A 20,681-nucleotide genomic window follows, 5' to 3' on the forward strand; every position below is an offset into this window, starting at 1 on the left:
CTTAGCAGCACTGTCTGGTTTCATATGTATTTTTAATTTAGTAATGCTCTGGTGATTTATTTCTATATTAAAGTCTGTTTCACAAAGGTACAAAAAGAAACTACTGTATAAAAAGAAAATGCTCCCTCGCAGTTAAAAATGAACCCATTTTACTAGGCATGCAGGAATTTCTTGACTAAGCTAGCCATAAATCAGCAAGAGAAGGACTGCTCACTGGAAAAAAAGCAGTCATACTACATTGTCTTTCTGCAAGGGTATTCCTTGCTAAAATGGAAAATGTGCCTCTACTTTACAGCCCTGATAACTAATAGGTCTGCAAAGCTCCTTGGTTCACGTCAAGACCTCCCTAGAAATCTCGACCGTAAGTATTTTACCGCATGCAGCATTAAGAGCCCCTTCTGATCGCTGCTTCGCTGTCCCGGATGTGAAGAGGCCATCAGCCTGGTGCCACAGTACAGTAAAACTATTAATCCTTTATTATACTTGTCTTCATGAATGCCCAAGTGATTTTCCTTGGCAATAACTGCAAGTCCCCATCCCAAAATCAGCTGGAACAATCCACTGTGGCTAGCAGCAAGCCAGCCATCTGCTTCCCCCATCTCCTCCTTTCTGTTCCAAAAGTAACTGGAATCTCTCCTCTCCTTCTACTTTCCGCTTTATTTTTAGAGCATCCTTCAGCCAGAGCTCAGTTCCCCATCAGTAAGTAATACTGCATATTGCGTGCTTCTCTCTCCTTACAGCCACATTTTCTTCCAGCAGAAATAGTACATTTGTTGACCACTCAACAGAGAGCTTTCCAACACGAAGAAAACAAAATATCATGTAGATTAGACAGACCTAGATCCTGAAATTCACTCAGAGGAAGGTGAAATACCTTCATCAAACCTTGTCATCTAAAAGAAAAAACGGGTTTTTGTTGTTTTTTTTCTCTTGGAAATGGTGACCAAACTCATGAGTGCCCACATATAAGTGCAGATGCCTATGGACAAAGAGAAAGGACAAAATCCAGTGCTCGTGCAGTTTATTTCTTCTCTGTATTTTCAGCCTGCTTCTAAGATGATACCCACACAGCAGTCAACTGAAGTGAAAAGATAAGCCTAAACACTGGGTTGATACAACACGGGTTAGTAAGTGTTCACATCCCTTTCCTTCACCAAAAAAAGAAGGAAATGCAATGAGACATCCCAAGTCACTGGGAAAGTCGCAGCTATACTGAGAGAGAAGAATATTCAGGGGAACTACTCTCAGCCACCGCATCCTCCATTTTAAACCGAATTAACACCTGCTTTTCAAGCTGGTATAATTAATGCTATAATGGCAGCACTCGCTCTTATGACCAACCCTTTGATCTTTCTACGAAATGCAAACACATGCAGGTAAGAGCAGTTTTTAACACATCCATTTTGCTGCATTAATTATTCTGTCCAAACAGCTTCGTACCAAAACCTGTCTTATTGTCTCTTCCAGTGCGCAGAGCCCACCAAGCACCAGGGAACTTCCCAATTCCCTTTAAACTTAGAGAAAAATGTAACAGGCTGCATCCCCAAGCCCCTTCTTATGCCAGCCTTTGCTTCTGCCTCTGTTTTGGCCACAAACGTTCCCAACACATTTGATGGTGTAAGTCCAGTCCCACTCAAGACTGCCACCAGTTTCAAAATCCTAAGTGGCACCTTCCCTGGAGCCTGCAGTTCTCCAACTCTTTTGTTTTTCTGCCTGCATAAAGTTCTTACTGTGAGGATTTCACAATACTGCTTCTTGGCACCCTGCCTTAGCAGACTTCCCACACCCACAGAAAAATTTCTGTCATTGTAATAGGAAAAAAACCCAACAACTTATTTCCCCTAAAAAAGAAGCCAGAAACACGAAATCACATGGTCATTAAATCCCACGTGGAAACAGCATTTGTGGAGAATCTCTGCCGAGCTCTGGGAAACCTGTCAGATGCTCTTTTCTCCCAGGGCTGGACTTGACAAGAACATCGATGCTAAACAGGGAGCGCAAGAAGGCAATTATAAGGTGCACATTTGTGAAAATGATTGATGGTTTTTCTAATTGCTAAAAAAAATAGAGCAGTGGTGGTGGTGGCAACAGCAATGGTAACAGAACGGACTGTTGCCTTTGCAGACATCAATCTAACGCTTGGCAGAGGAAAGAGCTCTTCAAAACACCTCCAAGCAGTGACTTTGGGAGGAATTTACAAAGACTAGCAAACCTGAGCCTCCCTCTCTCCGGGGAGTGACAAACCTCTCTGGAGACTCATGCAGATGCAGGATGCCCACCATGGAGGAGCCCACCCCTCTGCGTGACCTGTGTGAGAGCCAGGACACCCACCTTCTTTCAGCGCTGAAACCTCCGCTTCAGTCCAGCTCTCCCATTTGGACAGACCAGCTTGCTGCAACTACTAAATTTTGAGGTCTTATGGCACCATGGAAAGCTGCTGACAGCTGTTCACTTAAATACTGCATGTCATCTTTTTGTTTTCCCCCTCCCAAACCATTTTTTCCTGAAGGAAAACCACAGAGAAAGACAGAAAGGATAAGGAAGGAGAAGGACGTGCTACACCTGCATTCGAGCAGCGACGCTATGCTATCAGCTAGTGCTACAGGCTGTGCTGGGTTAATAGAGATGCCACGCCAGGCTATTACTAACGCCTCCACGCTTGCCAGTGTAAAGACAGGACTAAAGAAGGGAGAGGACAGGCTGCAGGGCAGACGAAGGGCTGCTCCCCCCAGGGCAGACAAGCCAGGTGCAGAGCCCAGCCTCCAGCCCTCCTTGCGGACGGCCAATTTCTTTGCTTCAATACGGCAGGCTTGAACCAGTTCCCTCTCCCCCCAAAAAGAGGTGACCTTGCCCAGGCATTAATCAGAACAACACGAGCGCTAGTCAGATCAAGCTAAGAACAACCCCAACCTGACTGCTCATTAGCAAGTACCCGCTCGTCTTCTAAGGAGCAGAACAGCTACAAGACAACTGGGATCTGACAAAGGTGTTCATTAAACACCACGGTGCCCAGCACAGAAGAACCAGCCTTCCCCAGCCATCGTGTCGAGGCAGAGACTCGGCCAGAGAGCTAATCAGAGCAAACTCTGCTCCCAGCCTCCCGTTTCCCCGGAACAGTCTTTTGCTCTCCCCAGGTCCTCTTGGGACTGGAGGCACAGCAGGTTTCTGATCTGGGGAGCCCAAAAATCTTAAGGAGCTGTGAGGACTCCTCCCCACCCCATCCTCCCTCCACGTGGGATTCAAATACACGAGCTGAAGCAGCAGGGCTCGGCTGGGAAAGCGGGAGCAGTGACGACCCAGCACCTCACCAAACCCTTTAGGATCAACACAGCTGATGCTCTTCCGTAAAGCTGCTACAAATGCTGTAGTGCTTCTGCAGGCAGGCAGCCTCTCTGTCCACAGCACAAAGCCAGACACCAGGCTGTCGCTACGTGCGGTCATTTAAAGGCATTCATGAGAGCTGCATTCTGGAGCCTCAAAAACCAGCAACTAAAACACGTTCAAATGTGTTTTCACGTATATATGAATGCAAAAAATCACTGGCAACAATATTGTCTGCCAGTCCTCATTCTGTCCTTTGAAGAAGCCCAACGCACATAACTCCATCAAGGGCCATCATACAAGACCAGCCTGGCTGCAGAAGGCAGCACATACCAACTTTTCAGTTCTTCTTCCCCGAAGACGGGGAGGCAGGGAGAGGGTGGGTGCACCCGTGTGTATGGGGGTGGGAGATCACCACCCCGGAGCACCGTGCCTCCAGGAACCCAACCGCCAGCCTCTTGTCAAAGCCTGAAACACTCCTCAATTCCAACCTGTGATGCTTGGTTTGAGCTTCTCTAATGTGTCACTTCCCATGACGAATGATGGGGCCATGGGGACCGTGTTCTGGAGACCAGCCGTCTCTTTCAAAGCTGGCTGCTCAGCAGTGATTCTGGCATCGGTAGGATGTGTGCGCATGGCCCACCGTGGAGAACAGCAGTGCTTGCTTAGAGACCAAACCTGCCCCTAACTAATAGTGCTCTCAAAGCTACTGCTTCATCCAGGCATACATTGACTGTAAAACAAATCCTCCCAGGAAAGTCCTGTCTTCAGAGTAAGTGGTGATTGACTGGAGAGAGCTGGCAGCCAGACATCTACACGCGTGCCAGGCTCTTCGCAGAGTCACTCTCTCTGCTGCCACCAAATCACACCCTACCTACAGCTACACTCTGCCACCTTGTCTCTAGGTGACTTTTACCTTATCAGATGTCCTTCCACATCACCGAGGTCCTCAAGATCCCACGACAGTCATTTCTGGAGCTGCTGGTCCACACCAGCCCGCTAGCCTGGACCCACTCTTACACATGCCACGGCCAAGGCAGCAGGCAGGGGTCTGCTGTCCTGCGCAAGGAGGTTTGTGGTCTTGATCCTATCCCACTGCAAAGTAAAAAGCCACCACGCAGCCTAAGTGGCAACGTTACCTCAAACTTCCCCAAGAAGCTCTAAGAAATCAAATTGAAATGCCAGAATTTTAAAATAGTCGAAGAGCTAAATTTTCAGAAAACCAAATACAGACAGGCTCAGCAGTGACCCAAACAAGTGACAGCAGCAAAACCATTTGCAAAACCATTGCAAAACGGCCCTTCTCCAGCTTTTTCCACTTGTAGATTTCCCAATCTGCATGTTTGCACTAGCAACCCAGGACGAAGAGAAGCAGCTGCGCCTGGCTGGGCTTGCCAGCATGGAGACCAGGCACTTGCGATGGCCACAGATGGCCGAAGCGAGCATGCCGAGACACGACCGCAGCCTTCTGCTCTGCGCCTGCCAAGGCCGGGTTTAATGGACAACCCCCAAGATACGTTTTGCCCATTAAACACGCGATGTGCAAGCCTGCTGCTCGCACCCACGTGTACATGCTTTACAAGCACTGTGAAAGCATTTAGAGATATAACCTCGAGAAGATTTAATTTAGACTACCCGACACAGAGCAGCACGTCGGTGCTCTGGGTAGGGAGAGAGCGGGATAGTTTATAAAAGCCTCCCGTGCTCCCAAACGGAGGCAGCTGGGAGCTCCCAAGGCATCAAACACTTATTGCTTCAACCGATGGATATGATAATAAGGATCTATTTTTCCTTTAATTTAAACTATGCCTATTTATGCACCACTGACTGAAAAGGACAGTGAATTAAAGTGCACATGAAAGAAAATCATAGCCCTCAGCACTTGCTCTCAAACACTCTTTTAAGTCTGTTTGATGAAGGGCTGCTATATTTTGTCACCGCGCGCAATCGGCTCGATTATCACTTCTTTGTTTTGAATACGCACCTCTGAAGTCATTAAATACTTGCTTCTTAATGAGAATAGATTGGTTTTGGCCAATAACTCACTTAAATGCCATCTGCCAAAGAAAAAAGAAATTCAAAGCGCCAAATTCCCCCAACTCCTTTTTGCATATTTTCCCCTCCGTTTCAGATTTAGAGAGAAAAGACGCTTGTATAATCCATCAACGGCAGCTTTCTCCTAGGGGAAGTGTGAACAGACCACAGAAAAGGCTCCATTTGGCTTTGACTTGCAAAACCACTTCATGGACTACTTTGAAACAATTCAGTCAGCGGGATATGAGCTCCGTATATTGGTGTTGCCCCAGACTGTTTTGTTTTTATTCATAAGATTATTTCGGTGAAAACAGGCTGACTGAAGCTTAATTTTACTAGCAATTGTTAAATAATTCAATACCCATCTTTTCTGTCTCTTTAATGCCTCTGAAAAATCAAAACCCTTCACAAATTAAAGGCCAAATCCTGTTTACTCTTTCCTTTTCTAAAACAACTTTGACATCAATAAAGGCTGTTTTTGTGACTTGGGCTCAGATTAAAAGTTCTGTCAGTGCGCATATTTATTTGATTTTTTTTTTAATCAGGAGCATACTTTTTTTTCTTTTTTTTTTTTAATCAAAATGCTCCGCTTATGCAAAGCTTTAAAAATACAAAGGCAAATGCCTCCAGTACGGTCAGCTTGCTTTCTTTATAGAAATGGATTACATTAACATTTTATACCAATAAACTATGACTCCCTTCAGGAAGGAGGATTTACTCCCTTTCCCTGCACCCTCTGCTCACCTCCTGAAGGGAGAAGCCCGCAGGCTAATCGTCCTTTGCCCAGTTTTAAAGGCTCTTCAGGAAGAAGCCCTGCTGACTTTGGTGCTCAAAGAAGGACTTGGGGTTTTACTTGCAATAACATCTTCAGTTTGGCAAAGAGCGGTTTTTGATGAAAATAAGCCCTGACTCAAGGCTGTGAAGGGCTCCTGGCTGCAAGGGGGGTTAAATCTGCACCAAGCTGGCCTGAAGGCTCAGGACTCGAGGGATGGGTCTCCTCCATCCCAGGAGAAACACAGCCTTCTCTGGGGGAGCTATTTAATCTGCACCCAAATCCCACTCCATGCTCCCAACCGGTCTCCCTAAAAGTACACAAATGCTGCCTTTTCAAGGTCACTTGGCCAAACTGGCCAAGCACAAGCCTATTTGGGTCCTTCCGTTGTGTCTGTACCATGGCACGGTAACGTCTATGACGACAACATTGGCCAAGATGCTCAGAAGCTGCAGAACCATTGAGCTTTTCTCTAGTTTACAGAAAAATCACATGGCTTGTAGGGTCCCCTCCCAAACCCTGATGTTTGCTGGGAACCTTGCCATGTTTCAGTGAGGTTTGGATCGACCCCAGCTTCTGGATGCAGCCAACATTTGCAATCCCAAGGACAGTCTTACGAAAATAAAAAGATCTTCTGAAACAAGACGTGGCACTAACATACACGGAGATGGCTGGTCATCACATGGGCTACTGCTAACCAGCTACATACGCTTAAATCTCAGGTGCACTCTCAGCAGAGGCTTTATAGTCTTTCAGGCAGTGACATAAATCTGTTCATCTTGTAAAACCTGACACTATTCCAAATTATTAGACACCCTTCTTTTACGCTTTGCACTAAATTATGTATCATTAAAAATGACCAGATGAAGAATTCATCATAAAAAGGCATGACACCAGCAATCTGAGCTTCCAAACGTCCAAAGCTAACGGCAGGTTTCTCACACCACAGGGAATCTCTGTGAAGTTTAAGATCTTTCTGTGAAGTTTAAGATCTTAAAATTAGCACACCAGTGAGTGAAAGTCACTTTGTGCAGTGAGTTGGGGTTCACTTCTCCCCACTACCTTTAAAATAAAAATCAGGGAAGTCAATTAAATGTTTGGGTTGTTTGTTTTTTTTTCTCTGTGGCCTCAAATCATCACCAAAACCCTCATGGCAGAAAGGAAAACCCAAACTGAGAAAACTGAAAAGGTTATTGCCAAAGTACTTTTGAAGCTGGTAAAGCACTTGATGGTTGTAATTTAATCTGGAGAATGGATGACAAAGTTTATTGAGGTCGTGATTTTGACCTAAATATTCCCTCTCCCAGAATCTGAGCCCAAACAAGACTGCCCCAAATTAAACACTGATGAAAAAAATCCCTCCACTTCTTCTTCTGTTAGCTTATTTTCAAGTCTTCAGAGACCTCCATTCTGACCCGTGCCAGTCAGGAATGACCAGACCTTCAGCTTAAGAGCCACACACTGGGAAGCACGAGTCTCCAGCAACCACGTAAGGATGGCTGGGGTTTGATTTATTCAGATGTTTACATGAGAAGATGCTTGTACAAAAATAAATAATAAAACCTTGCCTGGGGGCAAACGTCCATGTTGTTCCCGTGCTGGACTAAGGTCTGGTCCAATGTACTTTGAGGCCATGGGGATTTTTGCTATAAACCTGACAGCAGGACGTTGACACCCTGGACATGTAACTGCAGCGAGTATAGGGCTTGGAGGAGAATCAGACTTCAAGGAACAGAAAGCGTTTGGGTGGCCAACGCAGACCTTTATTTTCTTTGAGCTGCTTAAGAAAAGGGGCTTTAGAGACCGAGACAGATTACCAGTACCATTATTTTATCTTTGTGTTTGATTTAAATTTTATATGAAGCCATTAAAGAGCTCCGTAAGCGTTCTGCAGCTGTTGTGACATTCACACACATCCAATCCCTCTAAGCAAACACCTGCACACAAGTATCTTCTCAGACATACCAGGTGAGGTTTCCAAATGCAAGTGATCTTGATCACCGCACGTCTGGCTCCTATGGAAATCAGCCTTCCCCTTGACTTCCAAAGCAGCTACACCAGAAGAGCAAGAACATCTTACAACTGTCTTCATACAGAAATGGGAATTTGCCTGCAATGTGTAGATGCTAAAGTCAGGAAGCACTAATTTTAAAAATATTCAGCATTTTGTATGAACAGTTTTCTAGGAAGTTTGGGATTTTTCAAAACAAACCAATAGAAACCAAGGAAATAATCCTTGAAATTGTGCCCTGCCCTCACATGTCACCTACGTTTAAGTCTGCAACATCTCTGAGTTGCTGGATGCCTTCTGATAAACTGCCACGCTGAGTACTCAAATGTTGGTGAAGCTATTTATAATAGTTTAAGCAAGCCTGCCTAAACCTATTTATTGAGGTTTTGATGTGCTGCCGTAATATGCTCATCCCTGCAAAGGTGTGGATGCACTGCAGGAAGAAGGTGTCCCAGACATGAGGATGCACTTGCCTCATTCTGCGTGGCTGTAGAGGTTTTTCCTGAGAACTGTTTTACTCCTACGGCTATTTCAACGTTTGTGCATATCCTGTGTGGACAGAAATTTCAGGCTGTAACAGTTGCCTGGAAGAATTCTCAGTGGTTAGACTAAAAGAGGAAAGAACACACCATTTATTAAATTACAATAAAGAAAACACCAAGTTTTTGTGCTTTTGAAAGCCATCATAGGACGATGGCTGCTGGAAGCACTAAGGAGAAACAATAGCTAGTGGTTTCTGGAATTAAAATAAATATATATATAATAAATATTTAATATATATATAATAATAATATTATCACCTCAAATCCCTGTGGTCTTACTGCAAGTGAAATGCACAGCAACCAAAGTGGGAGACCTCAACAGTATTTGCAGTCTATGACTGAGAGAATAGTTTATATTAAACACTGCAAACATTTTGTTAAGTAGTAGAATTAGACATCTTCTCTCCACTCGCGTGCCGTATTCAATAACCTAAAACCAAGGGGGTTTTGGTTTTTTTTCCCATCTCTGCCTCTGCATCATTTACACAACCGGGGTAAGAGTTCGTAAGTATGTTGCAAGAGCAAATCCATTAGCATTTGTGAGGCTGAGATAACAGGTAATTGGGTGGGTTAATTCAAATTATTTTCATCTTTAAAAAAACACCCCAAACCTAACAGCCTTTCTATTCTTTTACAATCCATAACTCTCAAAACCGATTTCCTCCTCACAGTGATCTTAATACTAATTAAATGAGCTTTTGTCTTCCAACACCAGTAAAGATTAAGTACCACATAAAACAGCTGCAGCAAAGCCCCATCCAAAGTGCAATTTAACCTGCTAGCTGGCTCCCAGCTGGTACCCTGCCCACCGCATGCTTGGAAAGAGCTTCTTTGTCATCTCTGAAGTCACCCGAGGACTTCTTCAGCCCAAACACATTATGGGGGGTTGCTAACTAATGGAGCTATTCAGCAGTGCTTTTGCCTCTTGGGCTCAACCGATCCGCCCAGCCAAGTGTAGAAAATATAGAGAGGAAGTCAGGAAATGCATTATATTCTAAATAATCTATTGTTTGGGACTAGCGGGGTCACAGAGCTGTCGATGGACTCGCCAACCAAGGAGCAAAGACTCAAGTTTCTTTTCTCTCTGGTGGGTTATGGGAACTACTGCCAGCAGAAAAGTGCAACGACCCCAATTTCCATGTTCAGGTAAGTGTCTCCTCGTCCTCAAGGCTGCTTAATATGCACTATCTGCTTGTTTGGCTTCTTGAAGAGACACAGATGCAAGAGTGCATTTAATTGTTTTCCTGAATCAGACCCCTGGAGCCATCGATATCTCACATATGTAATTACAAATCATGAGTCTTGCAACTGAAGCGCAATCAGCACATCTAGCCATAAATCTTCCAGATATCAGCGACTTCTCCAAAGCTGCTTTTTGACAAAACCTGATGCAGCATGAATTAAGTCAGGCAGAAGAAACTGCTGGCGTTGAGGTTCGCAGCCCAGCGTGCTGCAGCAGCAGACAGGCTCTGTACCCCGAGAAGCCCAAAAAGTCTCCCGTTTTGCCATGTGGGAAATGAATTCCTGGAGACCACGAGAAGGCAGATCCTACCCTAGGATACCCCATGTCCAGATCAGGCCATCAACCTGCAATTTCACAGCATTTCCAAAGGCCTTTTTTGGACTTCCCACAGGACACGGAAAGCAGCTTCCATTTTTTGTTAACACTGGTTTACTGGACTCTCAATAAACACTGATCAAGGTATATCATTAATAACAAAGGACTGGATAAATCCTGGCTACACCTCCTAGAGCAAAGTATGTGTGTGTATACATATATACATATACACACACATGTGCCTGTATATGTGTATATACATATACACACACATATGTGTGTGTATATATATATACATATACACACACATGTGCCTGTATATGTGTATATATATATACACACACATATGTGTGTGTATATATAAAGCAAGCATGTATTCATTAGCACCATTTGAACTAGGAAATCAAAATATCCCTGCAAGAGCTCATGCTGGTGAAGATCAGGATCTATATGATGACCATTTCAAATGTCACTTGCTGTCTGCCTGTTCTGGGAGAACTCATTTAGACATGATACATTACGCTGTAATCACAATTTTATCTTCTGGGCAGAGGTAGTCAGAGGAAGTCTGTAAGCCTGGCAAGGAAAGTCTAGCTGTGAAATGCATGCACAACTGAGTGCTAAGATTGAGGGTAACTGTGTACCAGGACTTTAAATGTTAATGGGAAAAAAAATACAAAATAAGATGTATTACAGAATACAGGTATTACACTGGCATCCCTCCTAGGCATTAAGAGAGACTATTTCTTGTAGGGAAATTATTGGATAAAGCAGGAGCCTGGAGCCAGTTTGAGACTGGGCCATATTTTAGATGGGTTTCATGCCATCAGCTCTCTTTGCCTGGATAATTATATCTTGTGAATTATCCATGAGAGAAAATTGCCTCCAAACGTATTCACACAGCTGTCTGTCTCCAGTCTCTGCCGCTGAGTATTTGGTAGGGGCTGACACATCGGGGCTCACGGGCACGCTGGAGCACCCCTCGCGGGCAGGGGAACTTCTCTTGGGGCTGCCATAATCCTCACACACCGAGAGAGTAAAACCAAAAAAAGGAATAAACTGCCTTACTTTGCTCCCACTCTTTTATCCTAAGAAGTCTCTAAAAAACTAATGTACCTCTGTATGCTATAATTTCAGAATTTCCTCTAATCCCATGCATAATTACATGGAGTACTGCACTGGCATCCCTTTCATGCAAATATTGCCATAAAGTGCATAGTTTTCATAGCATTATATGACAAAAAAATAACCGTAGTCATTTATTTCTGGGGTGTGTGTGGCTACACAACATAATGCAATGAGACAGTATTTTTCATTAGCTTTTTGTTGTGGACAGTACCCATTTATCTTTCTCATAATCCTTCCCCAGTGCATGTTAACAATGTTATTTTAGTAAGTTGTTTAATTATTTAACGTTGCTGGGAGGCTACTGAATTTGTTACAGAAGCCCCTTCCCGGAGCACGCTTTGGAGGCAGTGCCCTTCCACCCTGGCTCCCTCTAGCCCCCGAGCCCCAATTCCCACACCCTGCGGCCTCAAGCAGCAGCGTCCACATTACAGATGCCTTTAACAAAGTCAAAGCGGAGGATCACTACGTGCATCCTTGTTGCTGCCAGTTGAGTGTCTCCGTAAGCTTTCTCTGCTCTCTCATTCCTTGGTGGTTCAGCTCAGCAGTGTTCAAGAGCTGAGCAGGCAGACCCTTGGGATTACAAGGCTGCAGATGCCATGGGGCTCACAGGGCATCACCTGCTCCTAGGTTGTCTCCAAAAATGGTGTAGAAAGTTGCAGGAACCCCAGAGCAGACTGATAAGCCTCTCGCACCTGCCAGCTCCTCCTAAGCAGTAACCATTTGCAATCTGCTTAAACGTAGAAATACGATGCTCAATATCCTGTCCACATTTTAGTAACATCTTTTTTTAAAGACAAAACAAAACAAGCACCAGAACAACCTAATATGCATTCTGCCCAACAGAAGACAACTCCCACGGCAAACTCTTCGTTTCTACAGCAGTAGATCAGAAGTACATAAAACACCACAGCAGCACTCACTGGAAGCTTAGCAGTACCTGCTGGCTCTCAACACTGAACCAAGGAAAAAAAGTGTGTTGGTAGATCTGGAGACGTGTGTAAGTGTCCAGCATTCATGTGACCTCATTTATACTCCTGGCCTTGGCGGCCGCCTTTGTAAACCAGTTCATACCTGGGGAGCCTGGGGCAAAGCTACGTTCTAAAAAGCCTCCATCCTCCTTGCATTAGGCACTGATCTCCCCACTCCCCCTCTTCACAGGCATCCAACCCTTCGGCTGCCCATAGCTCTCCTCCTCCTCCTCCTCCTCCTCGGTCACTCACTCTTCTTCCCGGTCTCCTTCCCTTCTCATGTCCCCTGCCATCAAACACCAGCTTCCACAAAGAAGCCTGTTCCTCCCCATCTCCCTCCGCCATGGCTTGCCCTCCTTAACTACCCCCCTAAGCACAGTGAAACTGAAATTAAAACCACATCCTTGGAGAACGATGTAACAGAAGGTTATGCCATACATTTAAATGTCGTATCTGGATGGGTCCAGTTTCCTCAATGCACCCTGCCTGCCCATTTTTGAACCACAGTAAGCTCCTGGGGTCACGTCGCAGTCACACGGGACATCCCGAATGCCAAAGCTTGCCTGTTTCTCCCAACTACAGCAGTTTAGCATAATAAAAGAGGTTGCTCTTCCCTGCAACACTTTCTTGACTTTTACACCCACTGGCTGAGAAAGGCTTATCACAACGGAGATGGTCCACTTTTATCATCCTCCAGAGGCACCAGTTTGGGCACCAGCGTCACGCGGCCGGAGGGACTGCCAGCACCACATTGCTCACCCCTCACTTGCAAAGGCTTTTGAATTCCTCAGCTTCACCTCCTGTATACGGCAGCCATTCAGCCCCTCCTTTAACAAGTCCGGCAGCTTGCATTTGGTTAAAATAACTGTTTATTCCTCAAAGACTTGATTCCTGTCCAGGGTAAACTGTCAATTCCTTCACTGATGGCTGAATATGCTGTCTAGAACAAAGGGAGCCCAAAGGAATAGAAAGGTCTCTGTGTGAATGGGAATAGCCCTAATTTCAGCTTCCAGGGATTATATAATTGATCAAAGCACAGATATTTTGGTTCAGAATTCAGATCAGGTGTGGATTTGCACATACGCATCTGTTATATGCCTGAGGACGAGCCTTCTCCATATTAACCAAGTTAGGAGCAATATATCCTATTCACCTGGCCAGAAAACCACTCCTGATCATAGCATCGCTTCTGATATTTAGGGGCTGTCAAGGGAAAAATCATTGACCTCTGTGTACAGAGCAGCCCCAGTCTCCCTCCCACACCGAGCTATTCCCTCCCTTCCTGCTTCTGTTTTGTCCGAACCTGAAGTCTGGAGGACAGGTCAGCCTTGTCCCACACCTGAAGTCTGGAGGGGCTGGGGCAACATTTCAGAGCTGCCGACCCTGTAAGCTGAAGTGTTAGAACAACCCAAGATACATTTTTACAAAGTTTGCCCTGAGAGGAGATGTACTAAAAAGTAGTTCAAGAAAAAACAGCACTATATTTCATGAATTCACGCTCAGTTCATTACACAGGAATAATCACCTCATTCCTTATGATTTGCAAAAACTTAATGCTGTAATTAAGGTAAAGCGACTTTGTCATATGCAGTTAAACATAAGACTGTACAAATCTACACAGTTCCTATGCTTCCCCAGTGTTTTTGCAGATTGTTACCAAGTACATACCCCCTTCCAAATCCCTTCACGCTAGCAAAACCCCTCCAGGCTTGTGTTACAGCCTCTCCGAGCTGGCTCACGTTATGATTCTATATATCCAACCCCTGTAACCTGGCCTCCTCACTTTATCTTTCTGCATTTTGCCTCATTGCACCTCGCTGATGGAGTGCGAGGGGCCCAGGGCTCTGCGACGTACCTGATGGGCAGCGAGGGATCCCCGGCATCCCACCAGTCCTTGGGGGGGCTGATGTACATGCACCACAGCTCCCAGCTGTACCCATGGGCAGAGTTCTCGTAACGCTGCACCTCGAAGTTGTCCTGCTTGATGTTGTCTATGGAGGGAAGAATGACCCTTCTCCGATTTTCCTGAATTCGTGAAAGTACCGGCTCAGCCCTGAGTGGTAAAAAAAACCACAGGAAGAGACAATTAATTTCTCCCATAATTTGCAGATGGAGACCGTAGCTTTTGTACAGCTTGTGCACTTAAATGAGGGTAAGAAAACAGGCGTTCTCGTCACCATTCACTAAACAGAAGGGAATAATGTGGACTCCTCTCTGCTCCCATTCACAAGTGGCATCATGTCTTCAGAGAGACAGAGCAAAACCCAGACTGAGGAGGCCGGAGACTGTCACGAGGCTCCTCGCAGAGTCAGCGAGTGACCCCAGATCGCAACACACCGGCCTCTGTCTCACCCTTCCGCTTGCCCATGCTTTTGGCAGCACAGAAATCGCACAGAGAGGCAAAGCACTTGCGCTGCCAAGTTTAAAAGGTTATTTCTGAAAGGCTTGCCAGGCTTTGTCAGCCACGAGGGAGATGCTGCAAGAGGCTTCAGCACTTCCACTTGATGGGATTTCCCACCCGACACATCCCTTGCGTGGAGCTGCCGTCAGAGCAGCGAGGCCAGCCGCCGGGCACAGAGCTCAGGTAGCCACAGACCTGGAGGCCTGGGGAGTTTTAGCACTCTCCTACACAACTGACTACACAAATTCATGGACCAGCTGAAGCTATCAGTACAAGGAAAGGACTATTTCCACAAACTAAGGCATTAAGCTGTGGAAATGAATCGAAGCCTCTGAAACTGGACCTTATCTTTTCCTGCAGAACTAGTACACCATGTTTTCTCTGGTGTGCTGGTTTAAAAAAGCATTATTAAGTAATAATTCCATATTCTCAACTTTTTAATTTTCAAAATGTCCATGTTTTTAAACTGAGCTTTCCTGACATCTTTACTTGGGTAGCAATGAAATCAGACGATACATTAACTAGGGGCCAGTTTTGCAGCGTGGGCCGAGTGTACGGCCAAGAGCAGCTCGGAGAGGGTGCTCCATGACCCCCTGGAGACTCTTTCCATACAAGAACTATGGACCATCAAAAGAAAGAGGCTCAAGATGGACAACAAGGAGTTAGCTTTTTCCACAGTGGGCAGCTAAGGTGTGGAGCACCTTTACCCAAGGATGCTGTGAATGCCTGAAGTTTACATGGGCTCAACAGACAATAGGAAAAGACTCATGAGAAATGCAGTGAGGGTTGCTAAATACATAGAAGCCATGTCTGCCCCATATCTGCAAATTGTTGGACTTCAGTAGCATACTCTGAAGGAATGTTGTATGTGCTAGCCCTACCCATATATGCTTTCCTAGGCTTCTGGCTATGGTTAGTGGCGTAACAGGAGGCTAGACAGGCCCTTGGTTTGCCATAACACAGCTGCTCTCACATCCTTCTGTTCCGCCTGGATAGTTATCCTGTGTAAAGCTCCCATGTGCATCTGCAGGGTAGCTGCACACAGATTCCCACGCTGCCATGCACAGGTAGACATCCTGCATGAAAACACAATCCACAGGCTGGGAAGCCTGGCTCGAAAACTTCCCTTCTGTAAAGCAAGGCCATGAAGGATGTGTTCTGTTTAACCATGACTTACCCAGTCCAAACTTCCACCAAATCCAAAAAACCACATCCCTGGGCAGAACAGGGTAAATTCTTGAAACCTATCTGACAGGTCTTTTTTCCCTTGAGACACAGTTCGAGGACTCTATAGCTATAAAATTAATCTCCGGGACATCAAAATGTGTTCAGAGCAGGGGGTGCGCTCAGCCTCACCTCTGCAGCCCAAGAGCCACTGACCGACCTGGGCTCAGACTGCCAACACAAGGAGCAACTTGCAGTCTTGGTGCCTCCAGTGACAGCAGCGGGTATGTAAGACCAGAGTGAGTCAAGCCCACGCTGCAGAAAAGCTCACTCTCTATCCCTGGAAAAGCTGTTTCAAGAGCTCAGGTAAATGGGAGCTTCCTCTGTATATCAAGAAAATCAGGTGTGAGGACTTAATGACCTGAAGAGAGGAATGTTTAGCTGGGAATACAGATATCAACATAAGAAACAGCTCTTAAAGACACCCTTCAGCTGCATTGTCATTACAAAGAATTCAATAACTGTGCAGAACTCTTTGTTTGCAGCTGCTAAAGCATTTTTCTTGTGGATGTTACTCTCTGTTCAAATTAGACACAAGTTAGCTTCTTCTACCTCCACTTTTCTAAACATGGTCCATTTACTTTTTACACTTGGTTAGAGGAAAAAAAAAAAAAAAATCACTCTCGGGCTCCTCTCATGATCTAGACTCAAACTTAAGCCACTTGAACTCAAATGTTCTGAATCTCTCTGAAAAAAATCCTTATGAAACACTGCTTCTGCACCTTTGCACTTATTCCTCGCTGCAGAAGAAACAAATCAATCTAAAACATCTAAGCCTTCCCTCAGTGGGATCCAGCTCCAAAGGGCAAGGAAGCGGGAAACACCATCTCTTTCAATCCCTTGCTGTCTGGGCTTTTTTAAACTTACAGAAATTACTCAGGGCTAAGGGAATGGGAAATCAACCTGAAAAATATAAACGGGGGGCACGCATAAAAGGAGGCAATAGAAAATGATTACAGAAAACAAGGGAAAGGAAAGGTTTTCCTTGTATCCTCCCATCATATCTCATCGGTGGCCATTCAGTACAGAAGGAAGACAGGATTAAGAAAAGCCAGTGGACTTGTTTGCAAACACATACATACAAAATCATGGACTGTCCCTTGTTTAATGCATCACACACACTCTAACCGAGACCTTGAGGTTGAGCACCTACCAGCCGGCAGTGAACTCCACATGAGCATCAAAAAATCCAGTGATCTGGCCAGTGGCAGCTTTCCAGCCTTCTATACGAGCTCGGATAAGGCCTTCCCTCTTCTGGTTGCGCACCACCTTCACGAGCCCTGGGTATCGTTTATTGACGTATTCTTCTAGTGGTGCCTTCAGTTCCTCTAGAGAAGAAGTGCCAGAGAACCCATTGAAAAGGTGCAACAGTTTTCACCTAAAATAAACCCACTGTATTGATGGATACGAACATAACTTACTGGAGCCACACATCTCTCAACACCACTGGGAGGGATATGATCATTTAGGGTCAATCGATGCAAAAGACCACCTGACGGTGGACTGACCACAACCCTTACAAAAGAAATTCAAGGCTGCCAAAAACATTGCTGTTGGATGACTAAGGAGCCCAAATGCCATCTTTAGAGCCAAAGGGTGGCAGCAAGAGGCAGCTAGATTGCCTTGCAATACCTGGGTATCACCCCACCGAAAGACAAGAATAGAAAGAAGTCAACCCATGGATACCAAACACTAGTGCTCTGCATTTCTGACAGAGATTTTAACTGAATGGATTGCTAGAAATGCTGGAAACCCCATCTGAAGTAACTTACACTACATCAAAACTGTGTATGAGCGTCACTATTCTTTTTACTCAGCCTCACTACTGCAGTCTTGGCATTTGCTGTGTGCTTTCCAAGCTTTGCCACTAGGAAAGTTGAAATTCCCCCTGCTTTTATGATAGGATGGAAGAGATTTTTGGCTTCATTCAAAAGATGCTCATACCACGTATCTTCTGTTCAGTGGAAATTGCAGATCATTTAATTATGTTGTCTAAGCCTGTGTATGTGCTACGGCTGAGAACATAATGGATCTGTCAGCCTGCTGTCCTTACCAGCATTAAACTTTTTGGCAGTTACAAGTATTGAGTATAAAAGACACACAGGACTTTGAACGTGGAAGCATATGAAAGGCTACAATAAGGGGTACGTACCAGTATGTTTTTTCAACAATTTGGAAAACCGATAGTGCTCTACCAGAAACCTTGGTCCTTTTACTTCCTGGTGCATCAGTTAAATGCACGAAGATCTACTGACGAGAAATACTCTGTAAAAGCTAAGCAATACTGTTATCCCACAAGTGTGAGGTCATTTACTGTTAGACTACAATATCGCTGTGTACCAACACGGACTCTTAACACCATGAAAGCAGTTCCTGAGACTGTCTTTTATCCCTATGAGGCTCCAGGATAGCAGAAAATTAAGATATGGTCCGTGAGCCCAAATTATAGTCTACTACCCTTCACACATACTCTCTCTCTCCAGAAAAATAAAAGAAAAAAAAAAGTCACCATTAATATAATCCACATGGTAAAATACTTGAGGCATATGAGAACACATGGGTTCCTACATGAAGGAAACATGGCATTGGAGACCAAAAGAGTAAACAGCAAGTCCCATCTGCTGGGCTTAGCCTGAGAAATCGTCAAAGGAAAAGGGATTATCTGTTCCCTCCCCTTCCACGCCTTCTTCCAAGCACATAAAATGTGCTTTCTTCAGATTGCCTTTCTGGGATGGTTCCCCTCACATATCAATTTCCCAAGTCTCATTTCTCTTTTATGCTGAAGTGGGAATAAAAAGAATAAAGCAAATGAACCCCTTCCTCAATTCAAAGCATCTGCATCACATACATACATAACTCAGCAACTTCCATTTCATGCTGAGCCACTCAGAGAAAAACCAATCTTTTATGGAGACAACAACTCTTCCGAATGGTTTTAAGGAGACAGAGACACAGAATTTTTGACAGATGAAACCCCACAAGCATAGCGCTGGCGTCTCACATGTTTTTGTCAGAAGGTAAGTCAGTAATGCTGCAGACCACAGCATTACAGGCTAGACTGAACAACTAAAACAACTTTCAAATTGGAGTTTTAATCTCAGTTGAAGGAAAACAGGAAAAATCTTCATGGGAATCGTTTGAGCAGCTCGAAGGAGCACATAGCTCCAGTGAAAGAGGGAAGAATTGTAACGTCATGTCTCAAAGGCAGTGAAGGGTGAAGCCCGAGAGATTCCTACGCCCACCATGCTGTGTAACAGGCAGCTCGTCAGAAACTCCCCGGGGAGCCACAGCCGCATCCTCCTCCTTTCTGAAAGGATGCTGGATGCCAACAGGTGAAAAACTGATCTGCTAGGAGCACGAAGGCCAGTACAGCACACCCATGCACCTGCGAAATGGCACGAGGTGACCACGGAGAGCCGGTGGAGAAGACGCTTATGATTAGCATCATTCTAACCCACCACCCCGTTCATTAGCAGAGGCCAGAGTGCCCCTCTCCTGCCCACAAGCACGCTACAAGCATCCCTAACGGGCTGCTACCCAAGTGGAGAAACACGCAAGTGAGACGAAAGCATTAACTAGACATGGGAAATGTGATTCCAGACCCTCTCTCCGCTAAGGGCTTCCTGTACAACCTTGCACAGATTTCTGGGCTTTGCTTCCCGCCTTCCCTCCCAGTCTGGCTCAGCCCACAGCACACATCTTTTGGGGGAGAGAATTCACTTTTCTTACGTGCATGTCCAAGCCGTAACGGAGAGGATGTCTGCACATCTGTGCTAGCCTTTGCCAGTCTCTCGCCCTTCTGAGCTGGTCTGCAGCTCTGCGGGAGGAGGGCATGGTGCACAGCGGCTGCTGAGCACTATTTTGGTATGGTGAGATACAAACTTGGCACTCAACTGGGCATCCAGCCAGCAGGCAGAGATGGGGTGGGCTTTGTATTTCATTTCTCAGCGCATCCAGAAGTGCAGGTGTGGAAAATCCAGTATTGGGTAACAAAAGTGAAATGCCAGTCTCCACGAACGCTCTGCAAAACTCCCGTTCAAGTATCAAGTCAGCCTTGATCCAGGTCTCCCCTCATCGATAAGCAGGACTGATTGATAGTCGAAAAGCATCAGTGGAAACCTCAGTGCTGGCACAGCCGTGCTGGCAGAGCTCCCCCGGTCCTGCGGATGCTGACCCCGCAGGACCAGACATGCTCAGCTCCCGCCACATGAACTCCGGTGGGCTGGAAATCGTAACTCACTCACAAATCTAATCTTAATCCAAGTCATTTGAAGTCATTCCTAATTTTACCCTGTGTTTTCCTTCACTCAGCAGTCACTTCATTGAGTGCCATTAGCGTAACAGGAAAACAACTCTCGGCAGCTCTACGTGTGTTGCCAGAACGCGTGGCTCCAGCCTGAGGATGCGGAGAGCTGTTGCATTGTCAGTAGCAGCAAAGCTTTTCGTCTGTCATATTAACTTAAGAAATGTTTCATCCCCAACTGCTGTATCTTTGCAGCACGTCCCAGAGCTGTAATAGAAAGGTTGGGAGGTCTGAAGCAGTATGCCAGGAATTAAATGACTTGCACTAATGGGCAATAATAGATACCCTTGCTTAAGGGAGTCAGCTTCCACACAAACTCGCAACCCGGCCTTTGGATCTGCTATTTTCAGGACTTCATGCAAACTACAGCAGGGGAGAAAGCATCTCGCAGTTCAGATAACTTGCTGCCATTCTCCCCA

General features: G+C 45.5%; 1 protein-coding gene across 2 annotated transcripts in view; it reads right to left on the reverse strand.

The window, feature by feature from the left end:
- The window catches only part of GALNT17 (polypeptide N-acetylgalactosaminyltransferase 17), a 215,396-nt gene that overhangs the window by 110,244 nt on the left and 84,471 nt on the right, over positions 1 to 20,681 (reverse strand). Inside the window, exons 4-5 of one of the 2 annotated variants that reach the window (XM_072882456.1) lie at positions 17,113 to 17,287; positions 14,190 to 14,387 (exon numbers count right to left, since the gene is read on the reverse strand). The exons of the other annotated variant lie outside the window; for it this stretch is intronic. Coding sequence (XP_072738557.1) covers positions 14,190 to 14,387; positions 17,113 to 17,287 — 373 coding nt within the window. The remainder of the gene's footprint in view (positions 1 to 14,189; positions 14,388 to 17,112; positions 17,288 to 20,681) is intronic. 2 annotated transcript variants of the gene reach the window in all.

This window comes from Ciconia boyciana, chromosome 17, assembly GCF_034638445.1.
Source record: "Ciconia boyciana chromosome 17, ASM3463844v1, whole genome shotgun sequence".
Classification (NCBI taxonomy): domain Eukaryota; kingdom Metazoa; phylum Chordata; class Aves; order Ciconiiformes; family Ciconiidae; genus Ciconia; species Ciconia boyciana.